This window comes from Paralichthys olivaceus, chromosome 17 (genome assembly GCF_024713975.1).
Source record: "Paralichthys olivaceus isolate ysfri-2021 chromosome 17, ASM2471397v2, whole genome shotgun sequence".
Classification (NCBI taxonomy): Eukaryota; Metazoa; Chordata; class Actinopteri; order Pleuronectiformes; family Paralichthyidae; genus Paralichthys; species Paralichthys olivaceus.
The window spans coordinates 2739480-2757658 of NC_091109.1; the positions used below are offsets into that span (position 1 = coordinate 2739480).

The 18179-nt window shown below is 40.9% G+C and overlaps 1 protein-coding gene across 2 annotated transcripts in view; it reads left to right on the forward strand.

Moving 5' to 3' along the window:
* The window catches only part of malrd1 (MAM and LDL receptor class A domain containing 1), a 38826-nt gene extending 22076 nt beyond the window's left edge, over positions 1-16750 (forward strand). The window contains exons 21-33 of one of the 2 annotated variants that reach the window (XM_020087643.2): positions 3455-3635; positions 5682-5810; positions 5906-6067; positions 7605-7762; positions 8797-8998; positions 9462-9740; positions 11285-11413; positions 12323-12389; positions 14626-14717; positions 14849-14945; positions 15130-15190; positions 16183-16290; positions 16391-16750. In XM_020087643.2, the coding sequence (XP_019943202.2) occupies positions 3455-3635; positions 5682-5810; positions 5906-6067; positions 7605-7762; positions 8797-8998; positions 9462-9740; positions 11285-11413; positions 12323-12389; positions 14626-14717; positions 14849-14945; positions 15130-15190; positions 16183-16290; positions 16391-16489 (1764 nt within the window). In that variant the 3' untranslated portion in view covers positions 16490-16750. Of the gene's footprint in view, positions 1-3454; positions 3636-5681; positions 5811-5905; positions 6068-7604; positions 7763-8796; positions 8999-9461; positions 9741-11284; positions 11414-12322; positions 12390-14625; positions 14718-14848; positions 14946-15129; positions 15191-16182; positions 16291-16387 lie in introns of both variants that reach the window. The other variant, XM_020087642.2, reaches the window with a different exon arrangement.
* The last annotated feature ends 1429 nt before the right edge of the window (positions 16751-18179 follow it).

Sequence of the window (18179 nt, forward strand, 5' to 3'; positions counted from 1 at the left end):
TTCGGGTTATCCGTGTTCACACATGAGTGGAAAATGGAAAATGTGGCCTTTTGAAGAAGGTCAGCTCTTCACATGAAAATGAGGCAATGGAATCAGTTACACAGACAGCGGGTGGTGAGCTGAGAGGGCATCCTGTATGATTTTAGACATTGAGTGAAGAGTGCCTGAGACAGAAAGACATAGAAAACCAATATCTGATTTCACCTTCATGTCTGTTCACAGTCTCACATGACACGTAAGTGATGTTAAGTGCATGTTTGACCTCGAGGGTTCAAAGACATGAGCACTTACAGATTATTGCTCTGTGCAACATTCTTGAATTTTCATAACCTCCACGTTGCTTTGAGTTAAAATGCTGACATAAACAAACACACGTGTGCGCTATCATGACCAGATCCTTTACATTGTGTAAATACAATATGAGCCATGTTTAAAGGTTGATTGAAGAACAAAGGGATTAATGGTAATGATGCTAACAGTCAGAGAGAGGGGATTATGTTTTTTTCCCCTGTGAACTCCACAAAGGGCTCAACAGACCTGTCTGTTCAAATCACTGTGTCTGTGAACTGCTCTGAAGACTCATCACCCTGATAACTGCCCTCAGCAGCAGAGTCATCTGGGTACACAGTCATCTGGGTACACAGTCAGCTAGGACGTGAACAAAGACTCAGAGTCTCAGAGTGAATGTGGAAAAGTCTACAAGTCAGATATTAAACTCCAAAACTGTTGCATGTAATGTGTCTGCATGCAAGTTGTGTTGATATATGCACATGTCTAGTATTGTATTTGTCACTTTATTCATTTGAGATATGAGGCAGTTTGCATAACTTGCTGTCGGATGTATTTTGAATCAGAATAGTCTTATGGTGATTGAGATAAATTACTTTACCATGAAGCTGTATAACCTGCTCCTTTATACAGTTATATATTTGCTGTAGTGGGTTCAAATGTGGTCATTATGGTGAGCCAAGCATCTGCCTGTCAAGCCAGAGAGACGACGCTGTACCCAAGGAAAACACAAGCATGACAAAGCAAATCATTTGGTCATAGTCTTGATTTGAAGCACAGTCCTGTCTCGAGAACAATATCCTAATATGCCCTTAATGTTGTAACATTATTCAGCTGAGGAACAAGCAGTTGCACCATGAGTTGAAGGTGAGTCGACAGAAAAACAGCTGCCAGCGGTTCCATAAAATGAAAAAGCTATGAATACAAATTGGATTTCAGCTTAGTGGAACATTCAGTGTATGGGCTGAGACATTAGGGATTTCTAACTTTCAATAGAATAAGCATTTTATTGTGATTACAACTTTCTTTGTTCTGTTTTTGGCCTCTTGACTGTCACCCGCAGAATAATGCAATTAAATTATGCAAATGCGCATACACTTCTCACTTTGAGCTAACTGAATTTGTGGTTGCAGTGCCTTGACAGTGAGTTCAGGAAATAAAGATGTAAACTGATGGAATAAATGCTTACCCTGCCACACACACATCAAGCATGAGCGATGCATGCTCGTATCATACACTTGTCAGTCGCTGCTTTTATGGATCGAGCCTTTACTCCATGACATAAATCTGGATAAGTCATGCTGTTACGCTACCTATTAATCTACGCTCTTCTCCCACAGTAACAAGATTATTTCAAGCCAGGGCTCCATTGGTGTAAAGTGGGAGAGACAGCTTGTGCATGCCTCACCCAAGGGTGCACGTTAATAGGCTTTCAAATGGCAGAGTCGAAAGTGACATTGCTCGTCCTCTGGTTTTCAAGCACTTCTCTTCCACTACAGTCAGTCCTTGCAACTTCAAGTACCGCAAGTTTGATATCTTACTTATTGTGCATCTACGTGCACCTCGAAATGTCTCATCTGTTGAGATAGCGTTCACATGGTCGCTCGTTCAACTAAAGTTTCAGAAGCCCTAAAACTGAATTATTGATTTGATGTGATAGAAGTGGTGTCATCCTGTCACCTTTAAAAAAGACCAGAGGATGAGGATGCTGTTAGGAATTGCTACAGAGTTAAAAAACAAAAGTCTAAACAGGCCTTTTTCACAGCAGACATATTGACACAGTGGGAGAGGCACATGTAAATAATGACACTAATCAATGGGACGTATTAACGTTATCACTTATACCAGTGCTTATCTAGTGTGACATTTCAAAATGTCCGCCCTGATAAAAGCTAGTGTTCAACTCCAGAAATTCTGCAGGATGTGTAGTAAAATCTATACTTTCCTCCATTAAACACTCAGTGGTTTAACTAGGCAGCGCTTTTCCATATTGACCTTCAGATAAAGTGGATTTTAACAATCTCTGCAATCACCTCGGGTGAGGAACAAGATCAAAAGTGTGTGTGTTTCCGCAGAGTAGATGTAACTTAGAGAAAGGGAATCACAATATGGCTCAGACGATCCATATTACCTGGTCTCAGTTGGCTGATGTTAATTGTTCAGGTTGCTTACAAAAGCACGAGATGAATCAAGCTTGGTTTAGCTTCACACTTAAAGAATAAGACCCTTTTTTCATGAAAAGACAGAAACCAACAAGTCAGTCACGACTTCCAATTGTAAGGTTTGTTGAAAGCAGAAACCAAATGCAGGCAGATGGGAGCATTAAGGAAATTTAATTGAATTTTAGAACTTTGAGTCATGGCAGGTTGGCAGGCACAAGCCAATCTGAACTAAAATAATCCAAACTCAGAGGAATGTGTACTAGACTGAAATTTAAGAAAACTCCAACTTTGAACACATTGAAGGACAAAGAAGACAAGGGAGCACAAAGAGAAAACTGGAGAAACCAAACGTGGAGCATGTTGACTCTGCACAAAAAGACCCTGGCCGAGAGGGCTTTGATCCGCTGCTTTGAGGCGACTGTGCTAACAACTGGTCTACCATGCCACCCTGAAATACAAAATCCAAAGATCCAAACACAGGGAAGTTAGTCTCAAGGCCAAAGAACTTTAACACTAATTCAAAAACTATACAAATGGACACCCTAGGCAAAAGAGAAGAAGTCTGTATTTGTGGGACTCAGCCCAAAGCTCTGGTTCCTATTGATGATGGAAAACTATACTCGCTGTGTGGTTGTACTTCTACAACAGCAGTACAGTTGGCTGGGACATCAATAGTTTCACAAAGTAAGAAGTTTGACCTGATGTGGCATGAGGGAAATCCATTGCCATAACTCAAGGAGAGCAGTGTTCTGTCTGATTAACAGCTCTCAAGGTAGGGGACTTATTACTGTGATGTTATGCTAATGAGACTTTAATGACTCCACAGCAGCAGCAGTCTGTCCAGGAGAATTTTTAACAATTTAAACTTAAAGTTCTTCACTCTAATGAAACTCAAAGTTTCTATTTGACTCTGCTGCAGCTTTGAAACCACTGTGACAGTGGTGTAACCTGAGTGAAATACCCACAGTGTGATGGTGTCATGTCGTTGCTGCTCTTCTCCACAGAAAGACAATGATTTGTTGGAAGTGTGGAATAAAACGGGGCATCAGGGGAACGAGTGGAACCGAGCTGAGGTCCCCCTGAGGAAGCTGAGGAACTTTGAGGTGATATTTGAAGGGGTTCGCTCGAGGGATGTGAGCGGAGGAGCTGCCCTGGATGACTTGGAGTTCATAGACTGTGCCCCAAGTAGGTGATACATAGAGTGCATGCTTTTTTACACTGAACTTTTCCAACAAACCAAATTAAAATGAAATGTAAAGAACTGAACCGCAACAATCGCTGGAACATAGATGCTACGTACATGAACTGAAACTAGACTGACTCTTTAATTATTATTTAACCTTCGTCATTTACTATCATAGTTTTTTGGAAATTATTGTGCCTTAATAATTTATCAAATTTGTTCCAGATTGGGAAAACGCCACTTCCATCTCTCTCAAGCGATACAGATGTGTTAATGATTTAACGTGCATACATTTTTAATGATTTATGTCAAACCTGAAAACTAAGATGACTCATACCGAGACCTCAAAGTTCAAACATTATATTTTGTATTGTGTATAAATTATTATTTAATTCAAACATCAATTCAAAGAGCACAGGAGCAAGGTGTTCTTGTTTAAGGGCTGTTGACTACAAGGCAGTGTACCAGAGAAAATAATAAAAAGTCTCACAGCTTTGTTTGCTGCGTTTCTAAGTTAAACTTATTGTTTTTTTGTTCCTTTATTGCACCGTCATCTTTGATTTAGGTGTTTGAAATGTTTACTAATGAAAAGTGTCTCAAAATCTCATTGCTCCCAAATGAAGCAGTGGAGTGGAACGTTTTTCAGAGCCAGAGATTTCACCATGCGGCAAAGTAATCAGAGTCAGCGAGTGAACTGTTCAGCACATCACCTCTGCAGGACGGCAGAACAAGTCTTTCTTATTGTGTCTTTAATTTGAAAGTGAGTTAGATATTGAAAGTGCTAGAAACAATGAAGCTTTCAGAGACGTTCATTCTCTCATTTACTGTCAGTCAGTTTTTCAGACCAGCTCATATCTAACTTTGGTGGAAAAGTATTTAACTTTAACCTTGTAGCTCTCTGAAGCAATTACTGAAATGTCCTTTGAATCCTTTGAAATGAAAAGATTAAAAGCTGATGTACGTTAAATTCAAGGTTATTTAAATCATCTGAAGAAAGTGAACATCGCTGTAAAAGTTGTCCAGAAAAGTCCAAACTAGTGGATCACAGTCTATATTACAAAATGAGGATTCAATTATCTTTAAATTAAACTTCTCTCCATTCCTCTTTTATCGGACTATATTTCCGAACTATATCTTCCAAAGTGAGATATAATTATGCTGTGAGATTATTTTATGATCGCCCCAGCTGATAGTGTGCTGATATATCCACGCAGAGAGAGAAAGATAGAGAGAACCAGTCTCAGAGGGAGAGGGCTCGTTTCTTCTGCGTGATGACAGTCGCTGTCAGTTGCCGTTTGATGTTTATGGACGAGACAGATGTTCCACATTACACGGGACCTGGCACAAGGCTGGACATCATGCAGGCCTCTTCCCGGCTCTGCCAAGGCTCTCTCTGCGACACACACGTATAAACACACTCACATGGAGAGACGTAAACACCGACCCACAGACGTAAATCAAAGGCGAGCATGCGAGGACTGACAAGCAGACAAACTGTCTGTCCAAAAACTAATTGGCACTCACACACAACTTCCTTCAACTTCAAATGTGTGTCGAATATGTTTTCAGCTCATCCCATGATGGAAATAACCTCCTGCAATGGAGTCCAGCAACTCCGTCCTCATTTCAGTCATCATTTAACGTCTTTTGAAGTAGAGGAGTACGCACAGGCATCTACACACACGCAAATAATTGAGCTGTGTGTGTGTTTACGTCCTCTGATCCACCTGATCTCTTTCCTGTCCTCTCTGTCCTGTCAAGGCAGAGCTGGAGGAGGAGAGGCTGTGATTTCCCCCTGACAGGCCTTTTCTCTGCTTGTGTTTTACCGACTCCTCCACTCCTCGTTCCCTTTGGTCCGGAGCAAAGCGAGGCTGCGTGTTAATTGGATACAGTTGTGCGTTGTTGCATTTTCCCTGCTGCGAGATTTAGTCGATCTGAACAGTAAATGCTACACAGGTTCCTGTCTCTAGAAAGAAGAAGAAAACAACCACAAACTGTAATTGCTTCCTCTCCAGACGTTGTTCTTTGTTTCTCTGTTTGTATTCTAGATGCCGTGCCGCCGGTCAGCTGTCCTGAACTCACGGACTTTGTGTGCCACAGCGGCGACTGCATTGAATCTCACCTGGTGTGCGACAACAAGGCCGACTGTGCCGATGAATCAGACGAGATAGACTGCGGTGAGGAAGAAAAGGGGAAATAGATTTGTATTTTACTTTAGAGCAGAAAAACAACATTTTCTTTCATCTCTTTCTCTCTCTACGTCCTCGTGCAGACCATATAGTTGGCTCCCCAGGTGCCTGTAATTTCAACATGGATGAAACCCAGTGGGAGGAGATGTGCCAACTTTCTCAGGACCCTGATGATGACTTTGATTGGAGAATAGGTCACCAGACTGAGACACCAGGAGCTGGACCTCAGTCTGACCACAGTCCAGGTCAGTACTCTCTCTCCTTGTCTCCCAGAAATGACATGTATAGACAAGCACTGTAAACTTAACACAACATGTTGTTTGTCCCTGCTCCCCATAAGGAAAATGTAAGCACTTTCTGATTTGACACGTTCTCCTTGTTTCCTGCTCTCAGGAAGCTGAGTACTTTTGTAATAATAACTTGACAGCTGGGAAAAAGGAGCTTCTGACAAGTACGTGAAGGCAGAGTTAATAATACATCCTGATCAATGTCACGCTGAGTCAAACTGAGCTTAACAGCGATGGACTTGTTGTTTATCTTGTACACAGAGATGCTGCTGCATCAAAACATGATTTACTTTTGCTGCTGATTAATTATAAAAATGAATCTTAGAGTATAAATAACTGGTACAGAGATTATATTTGGCCTCATCTATACCAGGCATTATAAACTTTCATTTTTCTATGTGACTTTGCATTTGATTTTCAATCTCATCTGGTACATAAAGGATAGGAGGATGAAAATATAGTAAAAAAAAAAAAAAAAAAGCAATTACAGTTTTGTAAAGCACGAGTGCATTTGAGGGGGAAACCATTTAGCAGTGTACAGTTTGCTTCACTTCAGGAAGAGAAAGTGAAGCAAAGGTATGAGTCACCTCAGTCCATGAGCAGTGTTTAGATTCAGGGCTCGATTGAAAAAGATAATTAACTGTCAACAATTTTGATAATCTATTAATCATTTGTTGATGAAAACTCATTTTCCGCTTCTCAGGATTTCAGAATATTTTCTTTCTCTTTTATATTTTACTGTGATATAAAGTAGATGTCAATCCAGTCACACATTATTTAAATTGTTTGGCAATATTTTGACAATTTTATTGTATATATTCTATTATGTAAAAAGATCAGTTTTCATGGTGAATAAACCGGGATTCTTGTGTGGTCCTCGTAGACACTGCACACAGACCAACACCGGCTACTTGCACCCATTGGACGGTACAAGCTTTATTGTCTCTTTGACTCTCTATACTCAGAAAGTCTGCAAAAAGATATAATTATATACACATGGCTGAAAAAGGACAGGACATGACCCTGCAGACATCAGTAGGTCTTACCGGGAATATAACATTTTTTCGAGGGTGAATGTTTTGGGGTTTTTTCATTTTTCATTTGGATTATTCATCACTTTGAGTCAGAGGAAGAATCCAGTGTTGTGGTTGCGAGCACAGTTTGCTGCGTGCTCTGAATTGTGTTCAAATCCCCTTTAACTCATGTGGAAAAACTTGCACTTTGTTCTGGCATCGCTCACATGCTGTCTCATCCTCGAGCCTCAGCTGTGCAGGAGATCTGTGGAGCTTTTGGCTGTGGGCTGCAACGTTTCACAACAGCACAAACTCTTTCTTCTGTCAAAATATTGTGTATTGGAATCAACAGAAGAAAGTTATTGGATTTCTTTCCAGCAGCAAAGCCCAAATTGTTTGGTTGAGCAGGATTTAGCTGTGGGTATTTTTTTCTCTGCTCAGTGACAGATGTGAAGCGTCTTTATCTGTATTTATCTCCAAAGATGGTGGTGGGAACTTCCTGTATGTGAACTCAGCCATTCAGAGGGAGGGGGACATTGCCAAGCTGACGACGAGGCGTCCGTTCCCAGGTAGCGTCGGACTGTGTCACCTGCGTTTCTGGTTCTTCATGCACGGCTCAGACAGGATGGGAACGCTGAAGGTGATCTCGTCTCTGCTGCATTTCCATAAACTATTCAAAGCAGTTTTGTTTTTTGTTTTTTCTTCAGGCATCAAGCTTCCATGTTGTCTTTTTTTGTCATGTGCTGCCGATGATCCATCACAGTCAACCTGAAGGCTTAATTTTGTCTTCGTCAGAAATGTCTCTGCTGTTTTCTCCAGCCCCTCTCTATGATCCACGTTGCTTACCGTCAATCACCTGATACCCACAGGAGAGAATGAAAGTGTCCCTGCCAGGAAACAATCCATCAAAGCACATCACCTCACCAACTTTATTAAGATATCCATCTCTTCATGTCTTTTTTCGGTGTCTTTGTCTTTGGGTTAATTTGAAAACAACAAATAAGCAAATGTTTAAAAAAAACTGATTAGATAGAAGATGTGCTATAAAAAACTACATGGAGCCAAAGACTTCCTTCATTTATTATTCTGTGTTAAAGAAGAGATATCAGGAAATTGCACTGCTGCCTCAAATTAAAGATTAGTTTGCTAGTTAAACACTTTAATGTGATTGGAAACACACGCATTTCTTTTAAAACAAAATATAAGAAACAGTGATAGGATGCAGTTAAGTACATTTACCTAAGGACATTGTGAAAGTATAGTTTGAGTATTTTCTTTTAACATCACATTCTTTTTTTCTTCTATTCGAAAATATCATATATTCATAAAAATATCCTTATTATAGATTAAATGACCCATCAACAAAAACAGGTTCTACATTTACTATGAAACATTAAATGTTTAATGCAGAATTTTTACTTGTAAAATATGTTGTTAGTGCTTCAATAACTTAAATGATGAAAATACCTCTGATGAAGATTCAGAAAACATTGAAGAAAGGCTGTAGTGACAATAAAATGCGAAGCGCACAAAACATATTGTGTTCTGTTGCAAGTATTAAACAAAACTTACATATATTTATATATTTGTTTTACTCTTTCCTTTCAAAACACATTGATATATATTTCTACTTCACTGCCAATTTTAATCATTTCATTTGATCCTGCTCCACAGGTCTTCACTGTAGGACCCAGCGGTACCAGTCTGCTGATGTGGGCGACCACTGGAAACCATGGCAACCAGTGGACTTACGCCAACGTCATCCTGTCCAACTCAGCACCTTTCAGAGTGACCTTCCAGGCGGAGGTGGGTGGAGACATGTGGACGGACATCGCCCTGGATGACGTCTCCTTCACTGCAGAGTGTGCGGTTGGAGGTAAAGCTATTATATAATATTTCTCTCTTCCTCATGTTCGGCCCTGCCAGCTTCTTTTTTTCTCCAATTCTCAACTTCTCCCATTTCCTCTTTTTCCACATTTTCTGTTCTCCATCATCGACGCCCTCCTCTTTGTTTCCATATTAATTGTGGGGCCCCTGCTGAAGTGTGTTGCCCTGCAGGTCCATATACTGTATATATATAATGGAGCCTTTGAGGGACAAGATAGAGGGCAGCATGGGGGGGGGGGAGCAATTACCTTTACATTGTGTTGTTCTTCTCTGAGCTGTATCCATTAGCATACCTCTCTGTTTTCCACACTGTCTGAAAACATTCCTCTGAGATTCCTCACTCCAGGATTCTCGATGTGTGTGAGCTAAACTCAATAAGACCAGATTGCTCATCTATCTCTGTTTATGTGTATCTATGTGCATGGATCTTTCCTGTGATGGTGTCACGACAGGACCAGTAACTCCTCAGCCTCTGACCTGCGGGGTGGACCGGTTCCAGTGTGCGTACTCCTTTCAGTGCATCCCAAAGAGCTGGAGGTGTGACGGAGAGCCTGACTGTGCTGATCAGTCTGATGAAGAGCATTGTCCGGCCTTGGTACCTGGAACTCTTCCTCCTCAAGTCCTCTGTCCCATTGGGTTTTATCAGTGTTCAGACTCTCAGTGCCTCCCCTCCATACTGCGCTGTGACGGTATCCCCGACTGCCCTGATGGAGAAGATGAGTACAGCTGCCGTAAGTATCTGTTTGTCTTTATAAAGTAGAAATGACTTTGACTCGACAGGTGCCAGCACGGAGATGGAGACAGACACAATATTTTAGTAGTCTGCCGATGTTATAAACAATAGAAACAAATATAAGACACAACAACAACTTAAGTGTATCACATACTTTGCATAGAGGTGTAAATTATGAGTCACTTTATGGATTCATGTTATTACCTTCAGTTCAGTTTAAAGGTTCCTCGTCCCTGACATGCAGTTGGTTCATTTTATTCTAAGCAATCACATCTCTATTCAGCTGTATTTCAGTTTGTACACAAGTGAGAACAACACGGTTCATATGTCCGGCACATTCAGTTTGGATCATATTGGATAAAGCTGACTTATGTACTTACAAGGCTAAAGCCTTAGCAATCTGTTGTCTGCTGCAGTTATAACATCATGATGGTTCCTGTGGTTATAGCCGCCTTTTTAAAATGCTTTTAATGAGGATGTAACTCACCGTGCGGCACAGCTGCACTGACAGAGGTGCTCTCCATCACCAGTGGAGAGAGCTGCATTGTGGCCGCGTGTTAAAAATTTGTTGGCTCATCCACTCAACACCTCTGTTGCAAGAATGTGTCAAAAGTTATTTTCTACCTTCTCATAGATTCCCCTCAAACCTGACTGTCACTGACTTCAATAACTTGAGAAATCAACAGCTTCATCTCGTTCCAGAGACATTTTCTCTGGATTAGAATATTGTCTGCAAAAGAAATCAATACAAACAGCCGACAGTAGTTTCTGTTGATCCACAGTAACAGCAACAGATATTGCTGTAGATTGTTTATGTTTTTTTCACTATGATAAGCTTCATTGTTTAAATTTCGTCCTTTGTATTGGGATGAATGAATCTCCTGGACACATAAAAACAACTCTGTATGTTCATGGCTGAATAAAAGGGAGCTCAGTTGCCTCGCTGGTTTTTTGAAGTCTTTGAGACGAACTTTATCTTTCATCTAAAACTGTCCCTGTAGACTTTATTGCATATTTAACCTATGAATGATCTTTCATGTAGTTTAGTGAATGGTCTTAGCTCTTTCTCTCCTCCCTGCTCCTGACTTTTAAAATCTTTTTACAGCTTTCACCTTTGTTATTTAAGTACTTTCTCAAGCACTGTCTTTTGTTTTTGAATGTGCTTTTAGAAACATTGATTTGACTCGTCGTCACTGGGTTCTTCTTAGTGGAGAGCAGCGGGTTTGTGTTGCCTGGCGAGGAACAGTTTGTTTTTGTCTGCAGAAGTCGAGTTGAATTGTTTGAATTTTCGTGCAAGAACTGAAAGAATGTGTTGAAATCCCCTTCTTGTAATGCTCATATCATTATCCACTGAGGGGAAATTAGGAAAGCACACACACATTATCCCACAGATTAGGATCAAAGTGTCAAAGCATCTTTACAATCTCTAATCCCTTTTCTAGTATGCTGCTCATAGTGATCTGGGAATGCACGCTGCCCCCCCCCAACATATTTTACCAATTTTCTCTGCTTCTGCTTTGTCTTTTTCATTTTCTCTAACAGCTCTGCTGCAGTGCGAGCTGGGAGAACTGGTGTGTGAAGAAGGTTCACCTGCTTGTATCCCACTTCAGAAGCGCTGCGACCACTGGACTGAATGTCTGCCGTTCCACTCCGATGAGTCCAGCTGCCATGGTAACATATTTTCACCAACCCGACCCCTTTTAGGTTTTTGTCCACGATATGAATCCCTGACTTTAAAGACAGGACACAGGGTTCATTCTGTGCCTTTTTGTTGTATGCAGTCACGCTTGAACTATGTAATTTTATAATTTCAGATTATTTTCCTGCTATGATGTAAATCATTGTGACATTCAATTAAAATATGTCTTTCTAGCTGCATGACAGTTCTTTTATGTTTGTTTACATAAAAGAAGATTTAAAAAAAATACATGGATTTTGCTATTTAACGGCTACGTATAGTTGTTCTTGCCACTATATTATGCTCTCATGAGTCACATCTGACTGAAGCGTTGCCAAATCCTTATTCATGGCGGCTCATTTCCACTCAGAGCAGTGGCTCTTGGGACATTCTCGAGTCTGACTGTTTAGTCTTCAAAACACACCTCGCAGGTTACTGCACGCTGCCAAAATCCATTATATCCTCCGCTTTCCTGCATTTTCCAGGACAAACACCAAACCTCTCATTCAATCCGAATCCACTGCCGAGCCAAAGTAACTTTATCAGGAGCTGAGCAGAAGTTCAGGGCTTCAAACGTGATGATTATTCACGCAACTTATAGAAGGAAGAATATTTGACGGCAGATGTGCAGGGAGAAAATCGATGTATGTTTGTGGTTCATTGTACATGCTGACGGTTTCTGAGGTTAATGGATGAGACTGAACAGAGCACAGTTTCCCTTGGCAACATTCACTGATTTCATTTTCTTGTGTTAGAGCTACTTGCTTGAGTGTTTCTCTGTTTCCCGTCGGGTAAAGAGAGAAATGGAAAACGACAATGAAACAGAGTGGAGGCAAATCTTGGGAAGTTTTTCTTTTCTGTGTATTTGTTTGTACAAGATTCAGTCAATTTTTTTTTTGCAGATTGTCCCCCGATGTACTGCCTGGATCGGGGCTCATGCCTCGTGCAGAAACACGGTCCTGTTTGCACGTGAGTTCAACTTTACCGGGACACACATTCATAAACAGGCAAATGCAGACACCCCACACTCATTCATAAACATGCACAAACAAAGATAAGTATCATGTCTCCTCTTCCCACTCCCCCTCCCACCCTTTATCTTTCTTTGTGAGACTTAAAACATGGAAATCCCATCAGCCTTGTTTCTTTCCTTGGAAAAGACACGCTCCATGAAGCATGTGGGAATCTGCTTATCCCCCACAGCTTAACCAGGGTGGTTCTGCCTTCATTTATCCACCAGCGCAGAGTTTCCTGGGAATTTCTGATGGATTCTCTTGGTAAATATTTAAACACGGCCCCAGCTACCAATGTCTCAGTGTGGAGACCACAAAAAAAAAACATGTATGAGATTAATATACTGAGCGGCTATAGGTTGTCATAGGACTTTCTGTCTGCCTTTCAAAAACACATTGGAGACAAACTCTATGCCCGCTCTGTTGGAGGTTTTCTAGAAAGCTTGTGCATCAGCAGCCTGGAATATCTGTGATGCGATATTTCATTATAAAAGTATTGGGACTTGCTGCTGCATCTGCTAACATCATTATGCGCCAGTGAATCCTCTCTGAGAGATTCACATTTCTCCATTCTCGTTTCCAAAGGCTCAATTCCCCAAAATTGATTTGAGTTGTGCAGCAGAGAAACAGGAGGACAATGCCTCCAGTCAGTGACTGCACTGAAACTGAAAGGAAAACTCTCACCTTCAGCCAGATGCCTCACAGTCTTCACCAGAGTCACTGTCAGGGACAACTGCTCTTATTGTAAATCAGTCAGCTAAATGATATGTAATATAATTTTAAGACTCCCTCCGTTGCACCTGTCAGCTTTACATTAACTCACTGTATAGGTGGATATTTTCACTTTGGGTATTTTTCAGAAACCACTTTGCATTTTTAGCCTCATAACATCTTTGTTTTCATCTGGTGATTTCTGAAAGCCGAACTTAAAGCTCTGCAGCATGTGAGATTTGCAAGGCAGCAATTATCCCATTGGAGGAAGAGATTATAGGTTTGTGCAAGTTAAATTCACTCATACCAGCATCTTAGAATGCAAAATTATTCTCGCATGTGGCCCAGTGTCACATTGTGTCACGTAATTGCAAATTGCATCCCACTGAAATGCTGGAACAGGAAAACATTTTGGGTGTTGGAAATATTAAGCTATTTTATGGCTGTTTCTTGCAGAAATGCACCGCTGCTTCCTCATTATGTAACAGGACTTCACCACCATCATTCTGTGTGGTGTGGAACTGTGTGCGTTCCAGCATCGATAACAGCCCTGCTGTAGCAGAGCCCGAGAAACTGAGGCTTCCTCTGGCTCAGTATTTGCATCACGTCTCCCCACTCTATCGAGCAGGATCCACCGGGGAAGCAGGCCAGGGACGGCCCACTGCCACGGCCAGGCTGTCACACAATATGTGCCCTGACCCCCTCTGAATGATAATGACACCGTGTGGCTTTGCGGAGAGATGTGTGTTTCGCATTAGAAGGTCAATGTTGCTCAGAAATCAAGCTGATACTGAACAGATGTTGACTTGGAGCACAATCTTTGTTTGGGAATAGAGGAACTTGCTTTCTTTTCCAGGGATGCAGCGCACCAGACCGCCCAAACTATTTGCAATTAGTCTGTGTTTGCGTGCAGGATGTCCCACAGAAAAGTCCTGCGCCATTTGTCAAGATAGTGTTTTTGTAAAATATGATGTGAGAGAATATCTGTGCTGAAGATTTATTTATAGTCTCTTCTCTTTATCTATTTTAGTGTTTTATTTATTGTGTTTTACTTTTATCAGTTTTTGTTCTCTTTTTAAAGGAGGAATCTGAAGTTATTGTTTGTTATATTGACAATAAATCTCATGAAAAGATTAAAAACAACACATTATTCTCTCAAAGTTTTGCAGCCTCTTCCCTGTTACAATCAGTCCCAAACACATTAATGCATCCTGAAGTTTTAAATCTTTAAAAAAAGGAACAGAGTTTTGGTTTTGGTCTTTTTGTGGGATTTATTGACAATAATAAAAATACAGAATATCACCAGATGTTTAATCACTACATTTTTACAGTTTACATCTCTACTGTCTTTTTGGTTTTATTACCTGCACTAACTTGTTGTAAAAGTGCTAAACAAATAAAGTTTGAATGATTTACTTTTTTCCCCCAAAGTCTTTGTATCAATTGCACATCATTGGACTGTTTTCCATGTCTGATCACAGATGTTATCCAGGATGGACAGGAAACCGTTGCCACGTGAGGGCGAAGCCGTCTCTCTCCACCCCGACACCTGAACCAGAGGACACGCAGATGGGTACTAAAGAAACACACCTCCATCAAACTGTCTCACCTAAATTTATCTTCTGTGTCCTTGCATCACTGTCTCTGCAGTTCATTGAAGCCACTTGTCTTTACAAGAATTAAAACCACCTCCCTTCTGTTTAGATTCTGTGTATGTTGGCATTGCCATTGGACTGCTGCTTCTCGTAGCTGGAGTCGCCGTCTGCGTCCTGGCTGCATGCCAGAGGAAATGCTACTTGTTGTGAGTTGTGGGTACGACCATAGGCTGTGTATGAAGATGGATGATGTTGTTGGGAGCTGTAACGTCATCCATCTCGACAAACAGTTTATGGTTACAACAATGACGCTGATGATGATGACGCTGCTGATGATGATGATGCTGTGAATGATGAAGGTGATAATTGGTGCATTTGCTGACTCTGCAGAAAAACTGACCAGATGAACTACGGGGTGATGCAGGACTCAGCCTTTAACCGGAGAGCAGAGGTCAGTGCACAGAGTCGACCAATCAATCCTCAGCAAATTCTGTTAGAGCGACATCAGGTCTCTCACCTCAACAAATCTCATTTATTTTTACTCCTATTAATACAATAAGTGGATTTAATATATTCAGTCAAACATGTCTGGATTGTTGATCTTGAAGTAGGATTATTGATTTTGTGGTCTGGGGATGTATGTGTGCTTGTGTATATATATATATATATATATATATATATATATATATATATATATATATATATATATATATGTATATATATGTATGTATATATATATAAAGCAACTAAGGTAAAAACAATGACTGAACCAAACAATTTCATCATGACTATGTTTATTCAACAGCTGAAATAATATGATAAGCTTCAGAAACTCAAAGGCTTTTCTACTGAAATGCATTACATCACAAAGGTGCAGTGGTGGCAGAAAGTGTGTGTGTGTGTGTGTGTGTGTGTGTGTGTGTGTGTGTGTGTGTGTGTGTGTGTGTGTGTGTGTGTGTGTGCTACAGCTTGATGAAATGCAAGCTCACGATACTCCACATTTACTTTCCACACTGATAATTGGATTAAAAGTCTTCTGAACTATAAATACATGTGCTAATACCAACAAGTTGAAGCAGATTGTGTTCCAGTGTCCACACACACACACACACACACACACACACACACACACACACACACACACACACACACACACACACACACAGCACATGTGAATATGTGTCTGTATATATTGGCATGTCCGTACATGTTGGCTTTCATGTGCTGCCAGTTAGGGCACAGTTATAAATAAAGAAGTGTGAACTGGTATCTCCACGGCGCAGCTCTTGCCTCAGCAGTCATTAAAGTGAGTGGTGGAAAGAGTCAGTGAAAGATGATGTGAACGTTAAAAATGTCATTATGGACACATAATGGAACAATTCGATTTTAATTGTGCGATCTCATGTCATTTCTAATTGCTGTACATGACTTTCCTTCTCTCAGCTCCCGTCTCCTCATGAAAGCACATGCATTTGTCCCAGCGTTAACCCTAGGAAGAGTGATGGTCGGGGGCTTTCCATCAGCGTCTACCCCTGGAGGCGAGAGGTGGAGGTGAGGTGTCTCGGCTCAGCCTTTCAACCTTCACTATAATTATGTGTGCAGAGGTCGGTGACATGATGTCCGTCTCTTTGTGTCTATTACTCCGCAGCAGGGTTCGACCTGGAGAGACGCCAAACTGTCCTTCACCAACCCGTTGTACAATTACCCCCCTGATGCTAATGGCACCAAGCACAGAAGTTCTGAAGCATGAAAACAGTGGACTTTACATATCGACGCTGCAGTAGATCTGTGTCAAACTGAGTGGGCAAACACTTGATGAGTTTGTCTTGACCTGCTGAGGTGCCAAGTCAGGAGAAACTCAAGAGAGGAGGGGAATTCAGATATTCTGACAAGTACCGGAAAACCAATTCTGATCTACTACTGTAATTTACAGCTAAATTATTTTTAATTTTACGTGACGCTTCCCCTTGTTATGGTCCAACATCTTAAATAAAAACTTCGGACAAGCCCATGATTGCTGAATTCAAAAGTTTAACACATTTTGTCAACGTAAATACCAGTGAATCAGCATTTACTCATTAATAGCTACGTAGATTCATCTGCAGGAGCAGAGTTAGAAATTTGGGGAAATAAGATTATTCTTGTTCTTGTGGAACTTTCAAAGAGAGGGTGGTCGTTTCTGGACAGTAAATATGTACAAAATCCATATCAATATAATTTACTTACAGTTTAAGATTTAAATGTTGCATCTGGGTTATCATGCAAAATAGTCAAATGTCAATATCAAACAGTAGATAACACAAAAGGATAAACGCTAACCCTAATACATTTTGGTAATTTTGTACTTAATGCTGCCAGAGTAGCAGTTTATTGACATTGCCGCAGTTCTTTCACTCACAGAAACAGTTGCGGTTTGTTTGTGCGTCGTGATTAAAAGATTTCTTCGTTGTTGGCAAAAGCAGAAAACATCTGGTTCACTGAACTGAAAAGCTCCACTGAACAAGAAAAGCTTCCAGGAAGAGTCCTGCTTTCATTACTGATCTGTTTTAATACCCACAAGTGCAAATAAAATAGTTATGACCTGGTTTTATTAGAAAATTACAAGTCAGCATCTTGCAGCTGTTGCGTGAGCTGACTCTCTAACTCTCTGTGACAACCAGTGCAGAGTGGATGGGTCATAAACAGCCATTCAAACCAGTCATTCATGTTCAGTCGTGGCTCTCGTCAGCTGCGTCTCATCAGACATGTCGACATAAGTGACCATAGGCGCTTCATGTTGATTTACATGACCAGGCCGTGTTCTGTAGCTTCCTATGAGCCTCGCTGTCATCACATATAAGTGCTAATGAAATTCCTGCTTCAGTTACACCGATATGCTAAATCACAAGAAGAGTGTGATTATTCCTCAGGCCTTTACTAAACATGTGACACCGCTTCATGACGCAGACATGACATGTTGGCAGAGCTGTCATGTCATCTATCTTTGTGAGAACGAATATCTCCCCATGAATACTGTCATGATGAGACTTGTGCTGACTTGTTAAACATCAGCTAAACAAATGTAGATCTTTTCTTGTCAGTCTACGTTTTTTTATTTTATATCCATGTTGTTATTACTTTTCTAAACATTCAGAATAACTGCAAAGCCAGCAGCCTTTTTAGACGGGCACCGCTCTGTCTGCCTCTCTGAATCACCAAAAACACCAGCTCAGCCTTTTCACAGTGTCTACATTAATGTTTGTTTCTCTCACCCCGGTGACATTTGACCTAACAAAACAACAATCAATGGCCGACACAAAAACCTCTTCCACCAGCAGCCCACCAAACACACACACACACACACACACACACACACACAATGCCACCTTACACTCGCACGCTGTCACATGATGCCTCGCTGATTGAGAATGTGCAGCCATCATTTTTCTTTTTGTCCCAGA